The 19995-nt window shown below is 48.9% G+C and overlaps 1 protein-coding gene across 4 annotated transcripts in view; it reads left to right on the top strand.

Annotated features, from left to right (window-relative positions):
• The window catches only part of PRKCE (protein kinase C epsilon), a 505242-nt gene that overhangs the window by 334722 nt on the left and 150525 nt on the right, over positions 1–19995 (top strand). For all 4 annotated transcript variants that reach the window (XM_089324376.1, XM_089324379.1, NM_001082274.1 and 1 more), the window contains 2 exon segments: positions 2364–2560; positions 4960–5133. In XM_089324376.1, the coding sequence (XP_089180502.1) occupies positions 2364–2560; positions 4960–5133 (371 nt within the window).

The following is a 19995-nucleotide window of genomic DNA, read 5'->3' as shown; positions in this document are numbered from 1 at the left end:
CACTTGAGTGCATCACCCTCCCCCTTGATTCCACTCATCATACTCAAAACCCAACCAGGTTGACTTGAGGGATAGGTGGCAGAGGGTATCTCCTCTGGACCTTTGGTGGGTGAGAATAAAAAGGTAAGCAGGAGGAGAGCCTGAGAAAGGAGTGGGTAGGAGCCAGCAGCATTAGGCCCGACTCCCCTCCATGGCTCACCAACGTCTCCTAGATATGCCCAAGACTATAAGTTCTGCAGGCATACTTTTGGTCATTGGCATCGTGGTTCTGCAGGCATCTTGCAGTGCTGAGGCTAGAGGAATGATACACAGATGTCAGAGCTCCCCTCTGGTGACTGGGACAAACCTCCCTGGGGAGGGGACACTCTCTTCTGTGGCTCAGGGGTGCCTGTCACAGCATAGCAGTAGCCCCCGGATTTTCTGTAGCCCTTCTGTATTCGGGATCCCAGTTTTATGCTCACACTGAATCTCTGTTGCTGCTCCATTTACTGTCCCCAGGTTACAGGGTGGGAAGTCGAAGGTCCAAGAACTGCAAGGGTTTGTCCCAAGGTCAAGAGCTAAATCAGTGGTAAGAGGGGGCCTGTGATGCCCCCCACAGCTGAGAGTCCCACTCCTAGGATCTATTCTTAGAACCCTCCCTGGAGGCCGTGGCTTGTGGCTCAGCCCTTCTTACCCGGGACTAGGTAGCACAGCCTCAGGGGCCCTGTGCCAACCCTGAGGCCACTCAACAGTTGGTCTCAGTTCCTCATGCTGCTCTGCCTCCCTTCTGGGTGTCTTTGCACAAACTCTACTTAGTTCCATGCAAGACTTTACCCATTTGAAAGTACCTGATGGTGCACTGGAACCTCCAAACTGGTAGATGTCATCTCGGTCCTGTCTAGGCACATTCATATTTCCCATTTCAATGCCGAGACCTCCAGGAGACAAATAAGGAGACCCCAGGTGATCAAGAGGTGACCAGGGTTTTTAGGCCTGACTCCGGCTCACTGTGCTATGTGGCCTGGGCAGGATACCGTGCCGTCCCCGCCCTCCCCCTCCCCCCCAGTCAGTGTGGCACCAGTATCTCCCAGAGTGGCGTGAGCACTCCTGCCAAGGAAATCCCTCTTGGCAAGAATGAAGAGCCAACAATAAAGCATTGTAACAAAAAGAATTAAGACAGAGTTTGTCTCTCTTCCATCGGAAGAACACCTAGTCATTTTCTTCCAACTTTGATGTTCCCAGACACCTAAGTTCTGCCTGCTAAAACCCATTTCCTGACTGAGATTTTAGCTCTATGGTGAGACTGAAGTTTTACTTAGTTAAGAGTGATGTCAGCTGCTGAGTCAGCATGGGGTGTATCCGTAGACTCAGAAGCTGTCCCCACCTCTCTGTCCCCCCACTGCCCTGGCACATCTCCGAGGAGCCAAATGCCAGGCCTAGAAAGATGGCCAGATTTCTTGAGTGAACTCCCATGGGCCCCCGCCCTTCTCAGAAGCGGCTGAAGTCTTTCTGTCAAGTGGCACGTGGTCCTGCATGCTTGATTCTGTTCCCAGGGGTTAATAGTCTGTGTTTTCCTTCTGTAATCCCAGTCACTCACGAGCATCTTTAACGTGGGATTGCGCTCCTGGTGCCCATTTCTACACAGAAGGGTGCCTGTCTTGGTGAATGAATAGCCAACAAGGAAGCTTCCTCAAACAGACGCGGTCAAAGGCTTGTCCAGCATTATCACTCCCAAGTCGCACATTCTGGAGAGACACAAAACTGTCTCAAAATTATGAAACTGTCCCAAGGAATTCCTGCGCCATCAGAGATAAATTTGCAGTGTGTTACTCTGGGAAACGATTCTTTCGTTAATGATGAACCCATTGCTCATTTTGTTAGATAGTCTTGTGTGGGATGGCCGAGTAGAGATCTACAGAAGGCCTAGCTGTTGCAATAACTGTATCACCAGTGATTACTGTGGTGTCAGTCACTGCTCAGTTGTTGTTCTTCAAAAGACATTTGAAAGGGACCTGTTGCCTTTGTGACTGTGCAGGTTTCCAGAGAAGGGCCGGATTCTCTACGATACCTCGAGTGATGAAATAGCTACCAGGCAAAGGGAGCTTGCAACAAGATGGCCAGGTTCAGTATGAGCAGGAGGAGTTCGTAAGGGCAGAGCCTGAGTGTGTCCTCCTTTGCGAAACGTGGCCCTGCTGTACACCCAGTGCCGATGCAAGCGTGTCGAACAAAGGAAGCAATGCATGAAGGATGCCTCCTTGGGTCTGTAGCTACGAAGACCTGGAAAATGGGTGCAGAGCTCCTGGGGCAAATGCTGGGTACCGAGGCCTAATGACAATGGCTCGTGGGTGTGCACTAATGCAATGTCCTGTTTCCCTTGGCCCTAGAATTAAAAGAACTTGAAAACAACATCCGGAAGGCCTTGTCATTTGACAACCGAGGGGAGGAACACCGGGCAGCATCATCCACCGACGGCCAGCTGGGGAGCCCCGAGAACGGTGAAGTGCGGCAAGGCCAGGCCAAGCGCTTGGGTCTGGATGAGTTCAACTTCATCAAGGTTTTGGGCAAAGGCAGCTTTGGCAAGGTCTGTGGCACACAGGGGTGGATCTTTTTGACTTTCTTACACCCTTGGCATGGTCTCATCTGTTTGATCTGAGATTCAGTGAGGGACATTTCATCCTGGTCTGGCTACATTCGCCTTTCTTGGTGAGTGGCAATGGGCCAAGGCCACACAGATGGGAGCCCTGCTTGTGCTGTTCAAATTGGCGACGGATCCCAAGGTAGTCATTTAACCTCTTTGGGATTCGCTTTTGGCAGATGGGTTCGGGAACCGAGTGCAGTGGTGAGAAAGTGCTAACCGGCTTGAAGTGCCCATGATCAGTGATGGTATCAGCACGATTCTTTCCTCCTCCAGAGTTCTGTCTGCGGTTTTTTGTTTAGTTCATTATGAAGACTTTGCCAATGAACTCCAGAATCTGCCCTCAACAAGCTTAAGGCTCAAAGCAAATCTCAGCAAATTTTCCTTTGGAAACCCAATGTTATTGAACTGGTTTTTCTGGCACCTACGAAATGTTATGTCTGTCCTCTACATGGGGCAGAATGAGAACAGGCAGCTTATGTTTGGGGTCAGGGTCCCATGCCCCAGGGCCATTTTTCCGTGCCCTGCTTCCCACTGAGACAAGCCTGGTGGTGTGAGGGTTGCCTTCCTCTGGGTCAGGGAAGCTTTCATGCTGATCAGCCAATGGATGCTGGCTGGGCAGACTGGAAAAATAATCCCAGTTCCTTTCAGAAAGAAGGTGGAGGGGGCGCAGAGGCCAAGAAGCTGGTTAGCATTGCAGCCAAGAGTCCACATTTGTGGCTGGCTCTTCTCCAAGCTGTGCCTGGGAAGCCACAGGGATTGCTTTTCTGGGAACTTTGGAGCGAGGAAGCCCTGCTCTAGGGACCAGGCAGCTCCTGGGAGCCCCATGCCTTTGCATGTTCTAGACTCTAGACAGAAGCCAACCTGCAGGGCTGTTGGCTGGCTGAGCTTCCGGCCCACTCCACCCAGCCCCTCACCTACCCCTATCTCAGCCTGGGATCACCGGAGTTTCTGGAAGTGGCAAGAGCTGAAGCAACCACATTCTTTGGAGACTGGCTAAATAAGAAACAGAACCCTGTTCTCGGGCATGGCGTGACGTTGGGATGCGAGCAGAACTCGGTTTATTTTGAGCAAGATTCAAGGGAAACGAGCAGACTCAGAGTTTCCAGGTTTCCATGCCGTGTAGACAGGAGGGCAGCCGGGATGACTTCAGAGCACTTAGCAGTGTCTTAGGGAAGGTCACAGCCATCGGTCGAGCCAGTTTTCAAGTCTCTGTTAGGTGTGGGTGGTGAGACGTCTTCAGGCTGACATCAAAAATCCCCTTATTATGTTTTTGAGTTGCTCTTTTTTAGCTCTGACAACTTACCTTGGGATGCTGTACTTAGGAGTTAGTTATTTAAAAAGAGAAAAAAGGCTCCTGCATTTGTAGGTTATTCCATAGGAAAGTATCAATGGCTAGGAAAGCTTTAAGAAAATGGAAATGTTAATTGGCTCACTGGAGAAAGAGTCCCATTGTAGCTGTGAAGCTATGGAAGCAATGACAAATGTCTCTGCATCAGAACCAGTGATTCTGCTCTGTGGAAAGCAAAAGCGGAAAATTGTAAAACAGACTTAGAAAAACCTTTGCAGAAAGTGGAGGGTTAATATGTTTGTACAGTACATTTGGACAGCCTTGTAAGAATGTTATAACACTGCTGGTCTCTAGACAAAGGAGACAAATAATCCACCCAGAAAGAAATACAATTAGAAAGCAAACACTTTAAAAGTGTCACGGCAAGTTATAACCGCATCGAGATAGCACTGTATACCTTGTAAATGAGCAAAAGCATTTTTAAGTGAAGGCATCCAATGTTGATAGATCAGCACGAAACTAACACGCTGCCATGTTGCTGGTGGTACATTGTATTTCTCCTCCTTTTGGAAAATTGGTTAGGAAATGTGCAGAATATTTAACCCTTCAATTTACTTCTGGGAATTTCTATTTTAAGGATGTAACACAACAGAAGTTCAAAATTTTCTGTACAAAAATACCTAAGGCAATTTATTTATGAATATGTGGTAAGTGGGTAACATGAAGGAAATGACTAAATAAGTCGTGTGGTATTTACTTATTGAGTGTCAGCAGCCATGATAGAGAAACGCTTATAAAATACTAGTTCTGTTAAATCCTATCCTGTAAAAGTATATGAGCATGTGGGTAATCATTTAACAAACGTGCAAAGCTGTACCAGACAGTGGAAGGAAATATGTTAGAGTGGACAGTTTTCCTAAACAGTTTTTAATCAGTTATAATATTTAAAATGAAAGGGATTCATTTTTTAGAAAGCATGTATGCGGTATCATTCGCGTTGCTTCTTTTGGTCCTTTCGTGCCGGGATTGATGGTGCTGTTGTGGTTGGCCGCAGGTCATGCTGGCCGAGCTCAAGGGCAAAGATGAAGTGTATGCCGTGAAGGTCTTAAAGAAGGACGTCATCCTCCAGGACGACGACGTGGACTGCACCATGACGGAGAAGAGGATCTTGGCTCTGGCGCGGAAGCACCCGTACCTAACCCAACTCTACTGCTGCTTTCAGACCAAGGTGCGTCTAGATAGAAGCTGGTGATCACCAGCCCGGAGCAGCTCCGTAGGAAGGGCAGTACGGTCTCCTGAGTGTCTTAAGTTTCGGTTTCAGAGCCTCTCCATTGCCTCTCCACACTCGGTGAAGTGGAATGGATTTTCTGCTTGAAAAGACCAGAGGGGATGTGAGGAGCATCCTCTTTTTTTTCAGGGCATGGGATTTTTCCATTGGAGGTTGTGCTTGTGAAGGGAGGAGAAGAGCCGTAGAACTGTGCAAATAGAGCTGGACAAAGCCAAGTAGCTCAACCCAGGGTGTGCCCTTGGAAAAACCAAGAGATGTGGTTAATCCATGTGCTTCTCCTAAGTTTCTGTCCCTTCTCAAATCACTTACCTGCTAAGTTGCTTTCAGGTCACATGAAAAAAGAGGAAAGGCCACCCTAATCGTTTCTAGCTTTGGTTAACGTCAGAGAAGGTACGGGATGTAAACAAATGCTTAAAATTCCACAGTGCAAGACAAACAGGAGCTTGGTGGGGTTTTGATTTTTTTTTTTTTTTTCCAATGTGCCATGTCACTGCCTGGGGACCAGAAGATGGCAGTAAAGAAGCGAAGATCATCTGGGGAAGCTGTGCCCCGACCTCTGAGTATCACAACTCATTTGTTGCTTATTCTTAGGACAGAAAGGAAATGCCACCCAGCATTCTTCATGAAGCTCTTGTTTTATTAGCCTTTTTGGGGGGAAGGAGAAAAGGTCTCTTAGGCTACATCTGGATTTGTAGCGTTGGCTTCTTGAGAAAGCAGAGATGACGTCACCTGTGCCTCCTGCCCACCCCCATCCGGAGCCCCGGGCAGAGCTGGGGCGTCCTGGAAGGCAAGTGCATGCCCTCTGGCAAACTCCTGCCTCTGTCCGGCTGAATCCTGCTTAGATTCCCACGGTTACCCATTTGGTCGTCCAGCAAGTGTTCATGTTCCTGTCTGATACTGGCCTCTTTCTGTGTGCCTGGTGCTGTATCGGGTGCCGGCGCTGTGTGGTGAGCAAGCCCTCGGAGAGTTTGCGGCTCTTTGGTGCACCATTGCTCAGAGGGTATTTCTCAGAACCCTAATCCCTGGAGCAGCTGGGAGCACCGGGCATTCTGTGGCCCGTGGTTTGAGACACTGCAGTCTTGACCTCTGTCACAGAATTTCAACACACATCTGTTTACTGGCATCCCTGAAGAGAACTGCAGTGGAAAAAAAAAAAAAAAGATAATCTTTGTTTAATCTACTATTTCCCAACACATTTTATCTCGAGACCCCACCACCACAAACACAACACCTACTCCACACGGAGAAACACGGAAAGATTTTTTTCCAGCCCTCTGCTCGCACAGGGGAATCAGCAGTATCTTCTGCAAACTCTTGAAATCTTTCTGCTTAACCTTCAAGGACACTTCGATTTTATTGTCTGTGAAACTTTCCTCTGAGACTCTTGTTTAATGAGACCTATCCGTTTTCTGAACAAGCACAGGGCTTATTAACCATCCTCATTTTGGATGCGTGTTGTGTAATACCTAGTATTTATGAGGAGCAGCCTGTGTGTATCTGTGTACATAGGCAGAGTCCAGCACACAGTCCAGGCTGGCGATGAGGTGAGCTTTCTTCTCCTCTCCATGACAGCACAACCCTAGATGAAGGAGAGAGATGTTGTGTCTGACTTTTCACTATATTCCTGGAATTATTCCAGGTGTCTTGGCCCAGGGCCTCCTACCTCGTGGGTCTCACTATCAGAATCAAAGGTCTTTTTAAGATTTATTTATTTATTTATTTGAGAGGTGGAGTTACAGACAGGTCTTCCATGTGCTGGTTCATTCCCCAAATGGCTACCATGGCAAGAGCTGGGTCAATCCAAAGCCAAGAGCTTCTTCCAGGTCTCCCACATGGGTGCAGAGGCCCAAGCACTTGGGCCGTCTTCCACCGCTTCCCCAAGCCATAAGCAGACAGCTGGAGGAGAAGAGGGGCGGCAGGGACACAAACTGGCACCCATATAGGATGCCGGCTCTGCAGTGGGAGGCACCACCTACTGCACCACGTGCCGGCTCCTGTAAGATTGTTTGTAACCACCCTTGTGCTTTTCTTTTCTCACCAGTGGCAAAAACTGGGTTTAAGAGAAGTCAAAAAGCCCTTTGCCTACAGACACTCCGTATGGACAGAGCCAGGCCTGGCATCTCACCTGGTTCCTGGGGTTCCCAGCCTAGTGGGGCCTTGCTCGCCTGATGCCACACTGTTGCTCTGTGGTGTCTGGCCCAGAACAGCGTCCCCTTGGTGAGGCATCCCCACCCCCCACTTCCGCTCTCACTGTCGGGTAGCTTCTGAGGCAGGGAGACACTCTGGCATTCTCTCTGTGTACATGCTGTCAAGAGGGCTGGCACCCGAGGGGCATCCAGTGTGGTTCTGAGGGCCCTGTGGAGCCTCTGAAATGTGCATGTGGGGCGGTCTCAGTTGGAGCTCGGCTTGGGGAATGGGTGAAGGGGGAGAATGAATGGCCTCCGTGTGATCTCCCCGAGGCTCAGCTTCCTCCTTGTACAGCAGCTTTGGGTGCACCAAACGCTGATGAGGGGCACCGTGAGTTTCTTTTAGGACAGAGCCAAGAAGGTTCTTGGAGTCTGGGTTCCTGGAGGGTGAGGGTGGGGAGAGAAGGGACTTCCTTGGCAGCTCACCGATTTATTAACACTTTGTCCCAGGCAGTATCAGGAGTGGCCTTGTACCACCTTGTCGGTGGCACCACTGTTTGGTGGAACACCTTGCTTTACGCAACAGATGTGTTTTCATCTAAGCTTTCTGAAACAAATATTTTAATCTCCCTGAAGGACATTGACTTACTAATAAAAAGAACCTTATGAGGAATTATCCTATAAATCCCCAACTTAGCTTTTCAAAAACATGTGACCTTTCCTAGGATAACCAGTAGTCATGGTTTTAAAGAGATGGGTGCAAGGTGTGACGTTATTAGCAAAAAGGAAGATGATTGTCAAGTGGAAGGGTTTATGAGTGAGGAGTTGGGAGATTTTCCAACTTCCACAAGCTAGCAGAGAATAGAAAACAGTGCTGATTAGTTTTAACCAGAGTGGGGGTATTCAGACTTGAGGACCCAGAGGAAGCTGCTTTTTAGGGGCTAGTAGAGGAAAGGAGCTGAAGTCGGGCTTGGAAGCAGAAGCAGGGTTTGGACAGCACTCGGAGAAAAATGGGAGCCAGGAGGTTTGGTCGCCATCGTTCAGTCTTGCTTGAGTTTCACTTTCCTGAAAATGCAGTTCCTCCGAGCCACCCTGAACTCATTTTGACTGCGTGATTAGGAATGCAAAGACCTGACTGCAATCCTATTAAGATTTATTTCATGCTCATTTAATTATGACACACAGAGTGGCAAGAATGTTAAGACAAGTTTAATTATTTCCAGGTAAGCCTTATTTTTCCATGCATAGGGATACATAGTGCTATTGGAAACATTCTTGGATAACTTCCTGTTCTGTGGCACCCAGCTTTAGGCTGCACATCACCTGTGGGTTGCCCAGCAGGAGGCAGAAGTGTGTGTAGTGAGGGAATTATATCTAACATGGGGACCGATGGCAACCATTGTGCAAACCCATTGCATCAGTCATGATGGCATAGTCATCTGCTCACTGCAGCCCATGAAATGAGCAGGTTACAGGCAAAGAGTGATTTGGGCTTTTCTCAACAAGCTTTACTTGCTCTTTGATCATTCTCCATGCAATCTGAAAAGAAGAGAAAGCAAATGAAATGACTGTAGCTGACCTGCACTCCCTAGGCCAACAGGTTAAAGCAATGACTTATAAACCTCAATGAAAGTCAGCCACTGTGTTTGACTTGTGTTCCCAGCATGCTGTGTACTCTTTGGGATGCTCATGTTATCTAAACTAAGAAGGAAATCTGAAAACTGTTAAATTGTCAACATGTAAGGTTTGGAAAGGACAGTAAGGGATTTGCAGTTCCAGCCATGATGGAGTGGCCTTAATCCTCACAATTATAAAACCATGGACATAATTCTAATTTTTTAAAGATAATATACCCATCTAAGTTGACACAGCCATAAAGAATGTACTTACTTTTTAAAAGTTTTATTTATTTATTGGAAAGGTAGAATAAGGGGTAGGGGTGATAGAGACAGAGAGACAGACAGCACTTCCTTCTGCTGGTTCATTCCCCAAATGGTTGCAACAGCCAGGGCTGAGTCAGGCTGAAGCCCTAAACCCAGAACTCATCCGGATCTCCCACATGGGTGGCAGGGGCCAAAACACTTGGACCATTGTCTGCTGCCCTATCAGGCACACCAGTAGGGGGCTGGATCAGAAGAGGGACCAGCCGTGACCCAAACTGGCACTCCTACATGGGGTGCTGGCATCACACGTGGTGACCCAACCTGCTGCACCTCAATGCTAGTCACAGAATCCTCTTTTGATATGGATGAGAAATGAAAATTTTAACATCTAGAACTGCCAAATTATTTTTTAAATATTTATTTTTATTTAATTTAAAGACATGGTGAGAGAGAGAGCTAGAGCTAGAGAGAGAGAGAGAGAGAGAGAACCATCTTCTATCTGCTAGTTTACTCCCCAAAGGCCTGCATAGGCCCAGACTGGGCCAAGCTGAAGCAGGGGCCCAGAACTCCATCCATGTCTCCCATGTGGGTAACAAGGACCCAGGTTCTTGAGCTATCATCTGCTGTCACCTCCAGGGTAACATTGGCAGAATCTGGATTGGAAACAGAAGTGGGACTCAATCCCAGGCCCTCTAATATGGCATATGGGTACCCCAAGCAATCATTTAACCTGCTGAGCTACAGTGCCTACCCCCACGTGACTTTCAAATATATTGCTTTAAGTTACTCTCAGTAGCACTTAATCTGTTCTCATAAACATGAGGACAAAAATCTATATTTTCTCATACACAAAGAATTCTTTTTTGCTTAAGAGAAAAATTTGGGGCCTGTAATTATTGCAATGGATACATGTGCTTATTAGTCATCTACTATAGGCTAGGCACTGTGTGATAGATGCTAGGGCTACACAACTAAAGACATGTCCCCTGTAAACTCAGAGTTAGCGTCTAGTGGGACAGACTACAATGACATTCTACAGCCTGGCTACTCTTCCAAGGAACTACATAAGTCATCCATTTAAAACTCAGCAGAAGGCAGTCAGGAAAACTTCCTGGCAGAGGTAGAAGCTGACCTGGACCTTGAAAAAGGAGTGGCATTTGGAAGAGGGTAGGGGCAAAGAGACGGCTGATGAAGCCTAGAAATTATCTCCAAATCTCATTGTCCCTGTTTTCCCAAGGCTAGAATTTCCAATTCCTTCTGTGTGCTGTTTCTTCAGAGGAAACGATAAAGGCTGAACCACAGCAAGCAAGGAGAGGAAAAAGTGGGGGCCGCTAGCTAAGAGGGAGAGAAATTCCTGCGTCTGGGAGATCAGATGCTGACAGGCAGGGAAGGATGGGTGGTGCGGTGAGCCCTCTCCTCTGGCCTGAAACACTGTGCAAGGTGCTGAAAGGTCATGGGCTTGGTCAAGGTCAGGACTTAGGTAGAGAAATAACCAGGAATTGGCTCTTCCTGCTTCCCGTTCATCCGCTGATGGCGAGGAGGGGAGAGCCACCCAGAGGTGGGTTTCTGTTTGCTTTTGATATTGTTTTTGTGGTCACAGGAAAGAAAATCCCCAGCCGTTTTTAGATTCTGTGCATTTGTATGTGTGGTCCGCATCGTGAAACCATCCCCTGCAATTGGATCCCACAAAACCTGGCTTGAATAATTTCACCCCTGATTTTTCCTCCTTAAAACTGTAGCTCAGCACAGCCGTCCCCAACCCCCACCCCGTGGCATTTCCTGCCAGGCCTGGGAAGCCAGGTCCTGGAGGGCCCCGCGGAGAAGGAAGCCCAGGGCCAACTCCTACAGAGGCTCCCTAGGCCAACCTCCCCCACCGCCCTGGGGGAAATGCGGCATGGAAAAATCCTTAAAAAGCAACTGGGGATGGCTATCCAGTGTGTTTGACTCATCTGTGTGAGCAGGGGGAGAGAGGAGGAGGAGGGTTGACAGTGCCCGGGAAAAGTGGCCCTGGCAGGAACTCTGAGGTTTGTTTTGTTCCGAAGAAGAGTAAACACTAAGGCAAAAAAACAAAGTCAAAAACTTCGGCCGCTGGTAGATGATTTGTTAAAAGAGGTGCCTGGCAGATTAAACTTCAGCACTGAGAGAGCCACCGAATCTGGCACGGGCCCCTTTCCTGCATGACCACGGTCAGGCTGAAGGCCTTGGACGGGCTCGGTGGGACTTGTGAGTGCCGCCCAAGCATAGGTGTTCAGTACCCTGTGGCTGGCTGGGAGTCGCCATGTGGGTCAGGCAGCCGCCGGGGAGTTAGCGTGCTTGCCAAGGAAAGATTTCAAATACAGATAGCTTCAGAAATTTTTAACAGAGTTCGGTGTGGTGAGCCCACGGTGGAGGTTACGGGCTTAGTGTTACGGGAGTTACATCCCAGCCAGCCCCGCCTCCGGCCTCAGTGGCCGTGGGCTGCATGCAAGGCCATTTCTCACCATCCACCAGCCAGCACGTCCGAGCAGGCCCTGTGGTGTGCACGGTGCTGTGGGGCAGGGGGAGATTCACGGGAGGGTCTTGGGTCAAAGGCCTTGTGGGAATAAACTCCCTTGGGGTGAGGGGCAGGCTAAGCCTGTGTCCTAGAGCATTCCACGAGAAGACAGGCTGGGAGTCTCCGTCCGCAGGAAGATCACAGATTGCCAGGCTCGAGCCAGGCCTCGTGCAGCCAGAGGCCTTCCCCCGGGTCTTGAAGCATGGCGGGACTCATCTGTGGGATGAAACCACAGGCTGTGGGGTTCACAAGTGCTCGTGTGCCCCAGGAACAGACAGGGCCGTGTGTGCGCGGACATCGGCTCATAATCTAGACATGGCTGTCTCACGTGACTTCTCTGCGTGAAAGGAACCCTTGCCTATAGCAGAGTTGCTTTTAAAAACGCCTTGACTTACACCTCTTCCTAATGACATGAAGTCCATCCGGTCACCAAGTCTCTTGTTCCTTCAAAAGCTTTTCGTTGTGGTTAAATGCATGTAAAACCATCTTTGCAATTTTTTTCAGTGTCCAGTTCAGTGGTGTCACTCAAGCCTCCATTGCCATAACACTTTTCATCTTGCACCAAGTGAAAGTCCATCACATAGCCATTCCCCGTTCTGTCCTCCCGCCCCGGCCCCTGGCAACACCTGTGTTCTACCTCCGATCCCCTGTGATTCTGGCTCAGTCCCTTGTCTATTTGCAGTCACGTAATATTTGTCTTGTAGCGATTGGCTCACCCCATGTAGTATAATGTCCTCCGGGTGTGCCCACGCTGCAGCACGTGCATTGCTCCTGAGGGTTGAAGACCGTTCCATTCTATGTGGACAGCACGTTCTGCTTCTCCATTCACCTGTGGTGGCTGCTTGGATTCCTTCCACGTCTTAGCTACTAGGAATGCACATGGGTGTGCAAATGCCTCTTGGAGGCCCTGCTTTCAATTCTTTTGGCTGCATTACCAGGAATGGGATTCTTGGATCATATAGTAATTCTGTTTTTAGTTTTCTAAGGAACCGACGTAGTATTTTCCATCATGGCTGGGCCATTTTACGTTCCCACTCACAGTGCACAAAATTTCTAGTTCCTCTACTAGCTCATGAAGGCTTGTTGCTTTCTGCTGTTTTAGTGGAAGCCTTGCTGATGGGTTTGAGGCGGTATCTCGTTGTTGTTGGCTCCTTTTTACAGATGAGACAACTGAGTGCCCGTGAGCCTTGTCACTTGTTGGTTTTTTTAAAATAAGATTTTATTTATTTGAGAGGTAGAGTTACAGACAGTGAGAGGGAGTGACAGAAAAGTCTTCCTTTTGGTTCACTCCCCAACAGCTGGGTTGCAACAGCTGGAGTTGGGCCCATCTGAAGCCAGGAGCCTCCTGGAGGTCTCCCACGCAGGTGCAGGGGCCCAAGGACTTGGGCCATCTTCCACTGCCATCCCAGGCCATAGAGAGCTGGACCAGAGGAGGAGCAGCTGGGACTAGAACTGGCACCCATGTGGGATGCTGGCACTGCAGGCGGCAGCTTTACCCACTGTGCCACAGCGCCGGCCCCTTGCCACTTGTTTGTAGCAGAACCTGGACTGAGATTGGCATTTCCTAGCAGCCTTTGCTGTGTGCCCTCTGCCTCTGCCTCCAGCTTCTCCCTCCTGTGCAGGTTCTTCACTTCAAACGTCTCCATCCCCAGCCCCCCCCCCCCCCCCGAAGTCCACATTTACCATCACAAACATGGAAGAGGGTTGAACGGTGACAACTCTGCGTTTGGACTCAGTGAGGCTGGGATTTAAAATAAAATGAATGCCCCTTGAGCTGGCAAGAACAGGAGGCTGTCAGCCTGTTCCTGCTCTCTGACCACCCTAGAGGAGAGGAGAAAGGGGCTTGGCACAGGACTTGTATCCAGAATAGGCTGGGGAAGGGTGAAGGCCTTTCACTCGCCCATTCAGCCATGGTTTGTTGAGCACTTACCACGTGCCATGCCAAGAAGTGTCACAAGGCACCGCATTGCCTGCCGAGAAGTCCAGCGGCAAGCAGGGTGAGAATGTGTGCTGACCTCACAGGCGTGTGCTTGTGCCACCACAGTGTGAAGCGTGCTGGCCTCCACCTAGTGACCCTGCCGTTTCAAATGATATTGAATTTTTCTTTATCACAAAGGATATTTGTTGTGTGCAGAAAATTCGCAAATTCAGAATAGGCCAAAAAAAGACTGTTTCCAACAACCACTCCTAACGATTTGATGTGTCTACTTCTAGTTTCTTTGAAAAGTAGCGGTCCATTCATACATATGTATTTATAAAAATCAGTATACTTCGTGGCAAGGTATTCCACCTGGAAACATAGCATAGCCTGCCTTTGTCACTAAATCTTCAACCTGCTGGTAGCTCAGCGTCCGCAGTATCCGAGGGCCTCTAGGAAGGGAGTTTTGTATCTTGTGCTTGCAGACAGTAGCTGAAGCTGTTTGTCCTGCTGCAGTGGCACCACCTGCCTCGGTTTAAATTTCTCTCTATAGCACAACTGTACTGGGAACACCTTGTAAATACTCCACTTGTCAAGAGCGTCCAAAAAACCTGGATTTGAATCTGTTTGACGCTAAATGGTCCTCTAGTGGGTGCTTATTCACGATGAGTTTATTTCCCATTCTCCTAACTGATTAAGCTATTTCTTCTGAGCTGTTTTGTGGGGGCATGGCCGTGGCTGCAGGGTACGTGCTGGCCTGTCTGTGGACACTTGTGTGTGTGTATGTGTGCACATGTGTGTGTGCACTCATGTGGGTGCATGGGCACACAGAGCCTGGAGGTGCTGTGGCGGACGACTTCTCACCCTTCCTTCTGCCCCATGGAGCAGAGCAGCCCTATTTCCAGCTGCTTCACCTGTTAGCATCCCAAGTAAGAGAACATTTGAACAAAGGATTTCACTCTGGGGGGAAAAAATTTAAAACACCACTACGTCCACTGAGAATTTGCAATGGCCTTGATGATTTTGTGCCTACCTGTGCATAACTCCAAAAAGTCCGTGGAAAATGGAATTAAAAGATAAGTTGGTTCTGGTGCCCAAAATTCTTGAAAGCCACACAATGTTCTCGTAGGATGCATTTTCCATGAATTCTTTTGAAGACCCTTTGAGTGCATGAATTTCAGACATTTTTGGCGTCAAAGTAAACTTGTCTTTTGGAGGTTCTCTCATATGCATGCAGGGTTCATTTCCTGAAGTTTTCGCTTATGGATGTGCTCCCATTATTAAAGTGGACACCTTCGTGAGACTGGCATAGGGGAGGGAAGTTTGGAAGCAGGCTGGAGACTCCCTCTTCATGTATTCCATGGCCGTGCTGCCTGTAATTTGGTTGGCTCACTAGTAAAAGTGCCTTCCGATAGGGAGAGGCACATGTTTAACCTTGGCTTATGATAGAATGGGACTGGGGTTTGACACACTCCCTTGCTCCGGAGACTCTGCTCCGTGCCAGGGCCTTCCTACACAGCCCCGAGAGATAACAAGGCCTGGGGCTCTTCTGTTGGAGGAGAGATGGCATCATAAGCATCGAGCAGTGAGTTGGAATAAAGGCATCGTATGATAAAGAGGAAGGGGAGACGTTTATCAAGTGCGTGTTACTTGGCCAGGCTTATGCAAGGTGGTTAAGCACTACCGTCATCAATCTCACACGATGCCCACTGGGTATGGAGTGGTTGTGTTTGAACAGACGAGGGAGCTGCCTGTGGGTCGGATCATACAGAGTTAAATGACAGAGCCAGGATTCGGACAACCACCTCCACCCTTGTCTGCTGGGGACGAGGAGGCCACTGTGGGACAGGGTGGATGAGAAAGGTGCTCTTTGGGGTGCTGACAGGGGAGGGGAGGGGCAGGGCCCGCGGCTTTCAGGGATGGAGCCCTGTATCAGGGAGTGCAGTGCCACGTCATTGCTGCACTGGGAAGTTGTGAGAAAGATGGCATCTGGACGCGCACAGCATGGCTGCTGTGGGTGGCGTTGATCAAAGGGGAAATTGAAAAGCAGAGCTAGCGGTGGGGAGGCCGTTTCAGTAACCCGGGGGTCCAGAGGCAGCGGGGAAGGACTTGGGAAGGAAGAAGTGGCCGAGGCCATGCGGTGCTCCCGCTGCATCTGGAGAGGCCAGCCTGCTTCTGAGGAACGTACTAGGCTGCCTAATACTCTAGGAAACATCAGTTGTGTAGCCCTGGACCGATCAGAAATGAGTTACGGGCCCGCACTGTGGTGTAGCAGGTTAAGCTTTCTTATGTGGTGCAAGCATCCCCTCTGGGCACCAGTTTGTATCCCAGCTGCTCCTCTTCCGATCCAGCTCCCTGCTAATGGCCTGGGAAAGCAGTGGAAGATGCCCAAGTCCTTGAGCCCCTGCACCTGTGTGGGAGACCTGGCAGAAACTCCTGGCTCCTGGCTTCGGATCGGCCCAGTTCTGGCTTTTGTGGCCATTTAGAGAGGGAACTAGTGGATGGAGGACCCCTCTCTCTCTCTGTCTCTGCCTCTCAAATAAATAAATAAGTCTTAAAAAAAAAAAAGAAAGAAATGAGAAGTTAGTTCGCTGCCAACTGCAGTAAGTGATCTACACACCTCCAAGGTGTCATTTTGCCCACAGCTGAATGGGTACATAAAGGTTCAATTTAAATGAAAAGTTTCACCTTGAAACCTGAGACCAGAGGTCTAAGTTATATAACCTGCTCACCAAACAAAGCCAGTTTCCTCATGGTTGACGTCAGATTGCTCCTCTCTCCCAGTGTCTGCCTTCTATTGGATTGCAGGATTTATCCCTTTTTGAGTGTATCTATTTTGAGGCTCACGTTGGATTTTGATAGTGGTCTAAGTTGTTTCCAGCAGGGCAAGTTGCATGGGGCTTCTGGTAGAGAAGCTTCTACCTAATTTGTTGAAGCCATGGGCTGTCCTCGGATGACCTGGACTTGACGTTTTAGTGGTCTCTGCTAGTCCAGATACCCTGCTGGCCTTGCCTGCTCTGACTTTGAAGATCTTGCCAGGCGCAGGGCACAGCCCATCAGACTGTTTGGGTTCATGAGTGCCCTGTTGATTTACAGAGAACACGGGATACAATAAAGAGAACACCATGAGTCCAGAAATCCTGCTTCTAGCTCTGGCTTCTGCCACTGATGCTTGCTCTGAGACCTTTCTCTGAGCACTGATCTCCTGATTCATACAAGATGGGGGCAGGAGGTACCAAGGGGCATTCAGATGACATGAGGTCCCACCAGAATCTGATTCTGATGATCTGTGAACATGGAGCTACTGCAGATTTGTCCGTTAGCCAACATATGAGTAGACAAGGACAATGACAAATCAGTGGGCTGGGCTTCTGTCTTGCATCCCTTTTTCAAAGCTTCATTCAGCTGATGCTCTTGCCCTAACCAAAGCCCATGTGTTCATACATATCCTTCTGCATCAGGGTTTCAAACTCAGACACACTGTCACTGACTAATGAGCCTACAGCAGAAGATCTAGCAGGAGGTGGTATAGTTTCACACTGTAGTTTTTAGCACATGTCTGGCACACCATGTTTTAGTTTTGTCTTAGCTACTTAGTAGTTTCAGTAGCCTTTATATAGTAGGGCCCTTAAAAAGTTTATTAAAAATGATTATGATGAAAAAACGATGCATGGATTTGAAATGTTTTGCACCAAAGTAAACTTTTTAAAAAATGTATTTGTTCATTTCTTTGAAGGGCAGAGTGACACAGAGAGAGGAAGAGATAGAGACAGAGAGATCTTCCATCTGTTGGATCATTCCCAAATGGCTGCAACAGCTGGGGTTAGCCCAGGTCAACGGCAGGAGCCTGGGCCTCCATCTGGGCCTTCTATGAGGGTGGCAGGGGCCATCTTCTACTGCTTTCCCATATGCATTAGCGGGGACCTGGCTAGGAAATGGAGCCACTGGGACTTGAACCAATGCTACCATATGGGATGCTTGTGTCACAGGCAGCAGCTGAACCCACTGTACCACAATACTGGCTCCCAAAATAAACTTTTAATTCCATTTTTCCCATGAACTTTTTGAACTCTGCTCACAGAGAGACACCAAGCTGGATTAAGAGCTTTGCCATGTTTCTCATGACCTCTTTTGTTAGTTGGCCAACTGTACATGAATTCGAATTGAGAAGCCATTACTGGTAGACTTGACCCCAAAGAGTACTAGTTTCATGGAGAAAAGACTTGAGTCACTGTTTTCTAACCTGCACCTGCATGATCCTTTTTTTTTTTTCTTTTTGACAGGCAGAGTGGACAGTGAGAGAGAGAGACAGAGAGAAAGGTCTTCCTTTTGCCGTTGGTTCACCCTCCAATGGCTGCTGCGGCCGGCACACTGTAGCCGGCGTACTGCGCTGATCCGATGGCAAGAGCCAGGTGCTTCTCCTGGTCTCCCATGCGGGTGCAGGGCCCAAGCACTTGGGCCATCCTCCACTGCACTCCCGGGCCACAGCAGAGAGCTGGCCTGGAAGAGGGGCAACCGGGACAGAATCCGGCGCCTCGACCGGGACTAGAACCCGGTGTGCCAGCGCCGCAAGGCGGAGAATTAGCCTAGTGAGCCAAGGCGCCGGCCTCCGCATGATCCTTAACTACTGTTGTGGCCGAGCCTCTTTACCTGTGCAGGTAGAGAGTGCTTGGTCAGGAGTACACCACACAAGAAATGACTGAGAATTGCCTCCTTCCCCAGAACAGGCTATGCCCAGCTAGAAGGCGAATGCTTTGTTGTATCATTTTGCTCTCTTCATTATAAAATCTGTTCATGGATGCAGTGAGGGACCTGGTTAAAGTGAGGGCCAGAGCTTTGGGTGTGGATCCCTGGGAGCTGGGCAGTCCATCCTTCTAATGACTCCACCCATAGCTTAGCCTGGAGCTAGCACAAGTGGTTCATCAGAACAGGCTTCGAGGCTTGGTTCCTCCATGAGATTCCAGTGAACTCTTCCTGGGCACTCTGCCTCCTGCTGAGGTGGGTGCGGTACGTCCCCAGTTGAGGCTGGGCTCCCCAGAGATGGAAGAGGAGGTCAGCAGTCCCAGAGAAGGACATCTTGGACCAAACTGCCCCTTTGAGGGTTTATCTTTGGAGGCTGCTGCTTTAGCCCAAAAGGAGACAGGGCTCATCTAGGTGAGCTGGTTATAACTTTACTTCAGTGTCACTGGTAGTAACTGCAACAATGTGTGCAGAGTACTCATCATAGGCCAGGTTCAATTTCAAGCATTTTACATATGTGAATGCATTTAATCTTCGCAGTAACCCTATAGGGTAGGACGGTCCTACAAAGAGAGGTCACACAGCTGGAAGTGGCAGAGTCTGGGTTCAAACCAGTTGGTCAGCTTCCAGAAACGTCATTTTGTCTGAATACCCAAGAAGATTAAGCTTCAAAGGATTGATGAAAATGAACCAAACTCCCAGGAGACCAAAGTCTACATAAAATGGCAATTGGTTGATACATCACAGGGTGGCCAGACCTCCCATGTGAGTTGCCCAGGCACTAGGGAGTAACTCTTGGGGGGTAGAATTTTAGGCAACCTGAGGAGTGACAAGAAGGCGATAGAAGGAAGAACCAGGCCTTCTGCTGCTTGTTACGAGAACAGTTTTGCAGTGGCAACAGGAAGTTGAAGCATCCATTTTTTTAGTCCATTGGAGCATTTTGTTTTTACCAGGACATTCCAGGGAGAATGCTAGAAAGAATCTTAGACAAAAAGAACTCTGTCAGTCAGTCCCCATGGAATGGTGGGAGGTACAAATTAACTCCTCTGTCGGGTCGACAGGCTGTGCACTCAGGATTCATCAGCAATGTGTAATCCGCTTTATCAGGAACACTTGTGTGCAGGTTGCTAGGGAACTGAGCTCATTATGCGGCTCTGGCGCGCTGAGCTGAGCCTGCTGGCTGGACAGCTGGATGTGGGCCTTGCAGCCTTGCAGCCTTGTGTGGTCTACAAAAGGAGGGTACAAGGTCCAGTCCAAGCATCAGAGGGGTGGGGAGAAATGATGGTTCTTAGGGTTCTGCCTCCTCTTATCCAGCCCATGCCCATTTGTTGTTTGCTTTCTAATTTCCAGATCATAGCTTACCACCTGCTTCCTTTATAAAGGCCTAACTCATGAAGACTTTCTGGATTCCCCAGTGCTAATGCTAAAAAACCAACCCAACCAACCAAAGCCATTCAACCATTAATGTTGAAGTCCTTCCACAGCCTCGTTTACCCAGAATTGTATTTCTTTGGGGGAGCTTGTAAGCACTCTGGGAAGTAATGTTTGATGTGCATAAATTGGAGATAAATCTAACTAGAAGAGCACTGGAAAAAAAAAAAA

Source organism: Oryctolagus cuniculus, chromosome 2 (assembly GCF_051225735.1).
Source record: "Oryctolagus cuniculus isolate XC-2025 breed Fujian yellow rabbit chromosome 2, ASM5122573v1, whole genome shotgun sequence".
NCBI classification, from domain to species: domain Eukaryota; kingdom Metazoa; phylum Chordata; class Mammalia; order Lagomorpha; family Leporidae; genus Oryctolagus; species Oryctolagus cuniculus.
Note: the sequence above shows the minus strand (reverse complement) of the source record. Positions and strands in the feature narration are given on the sequence as shown.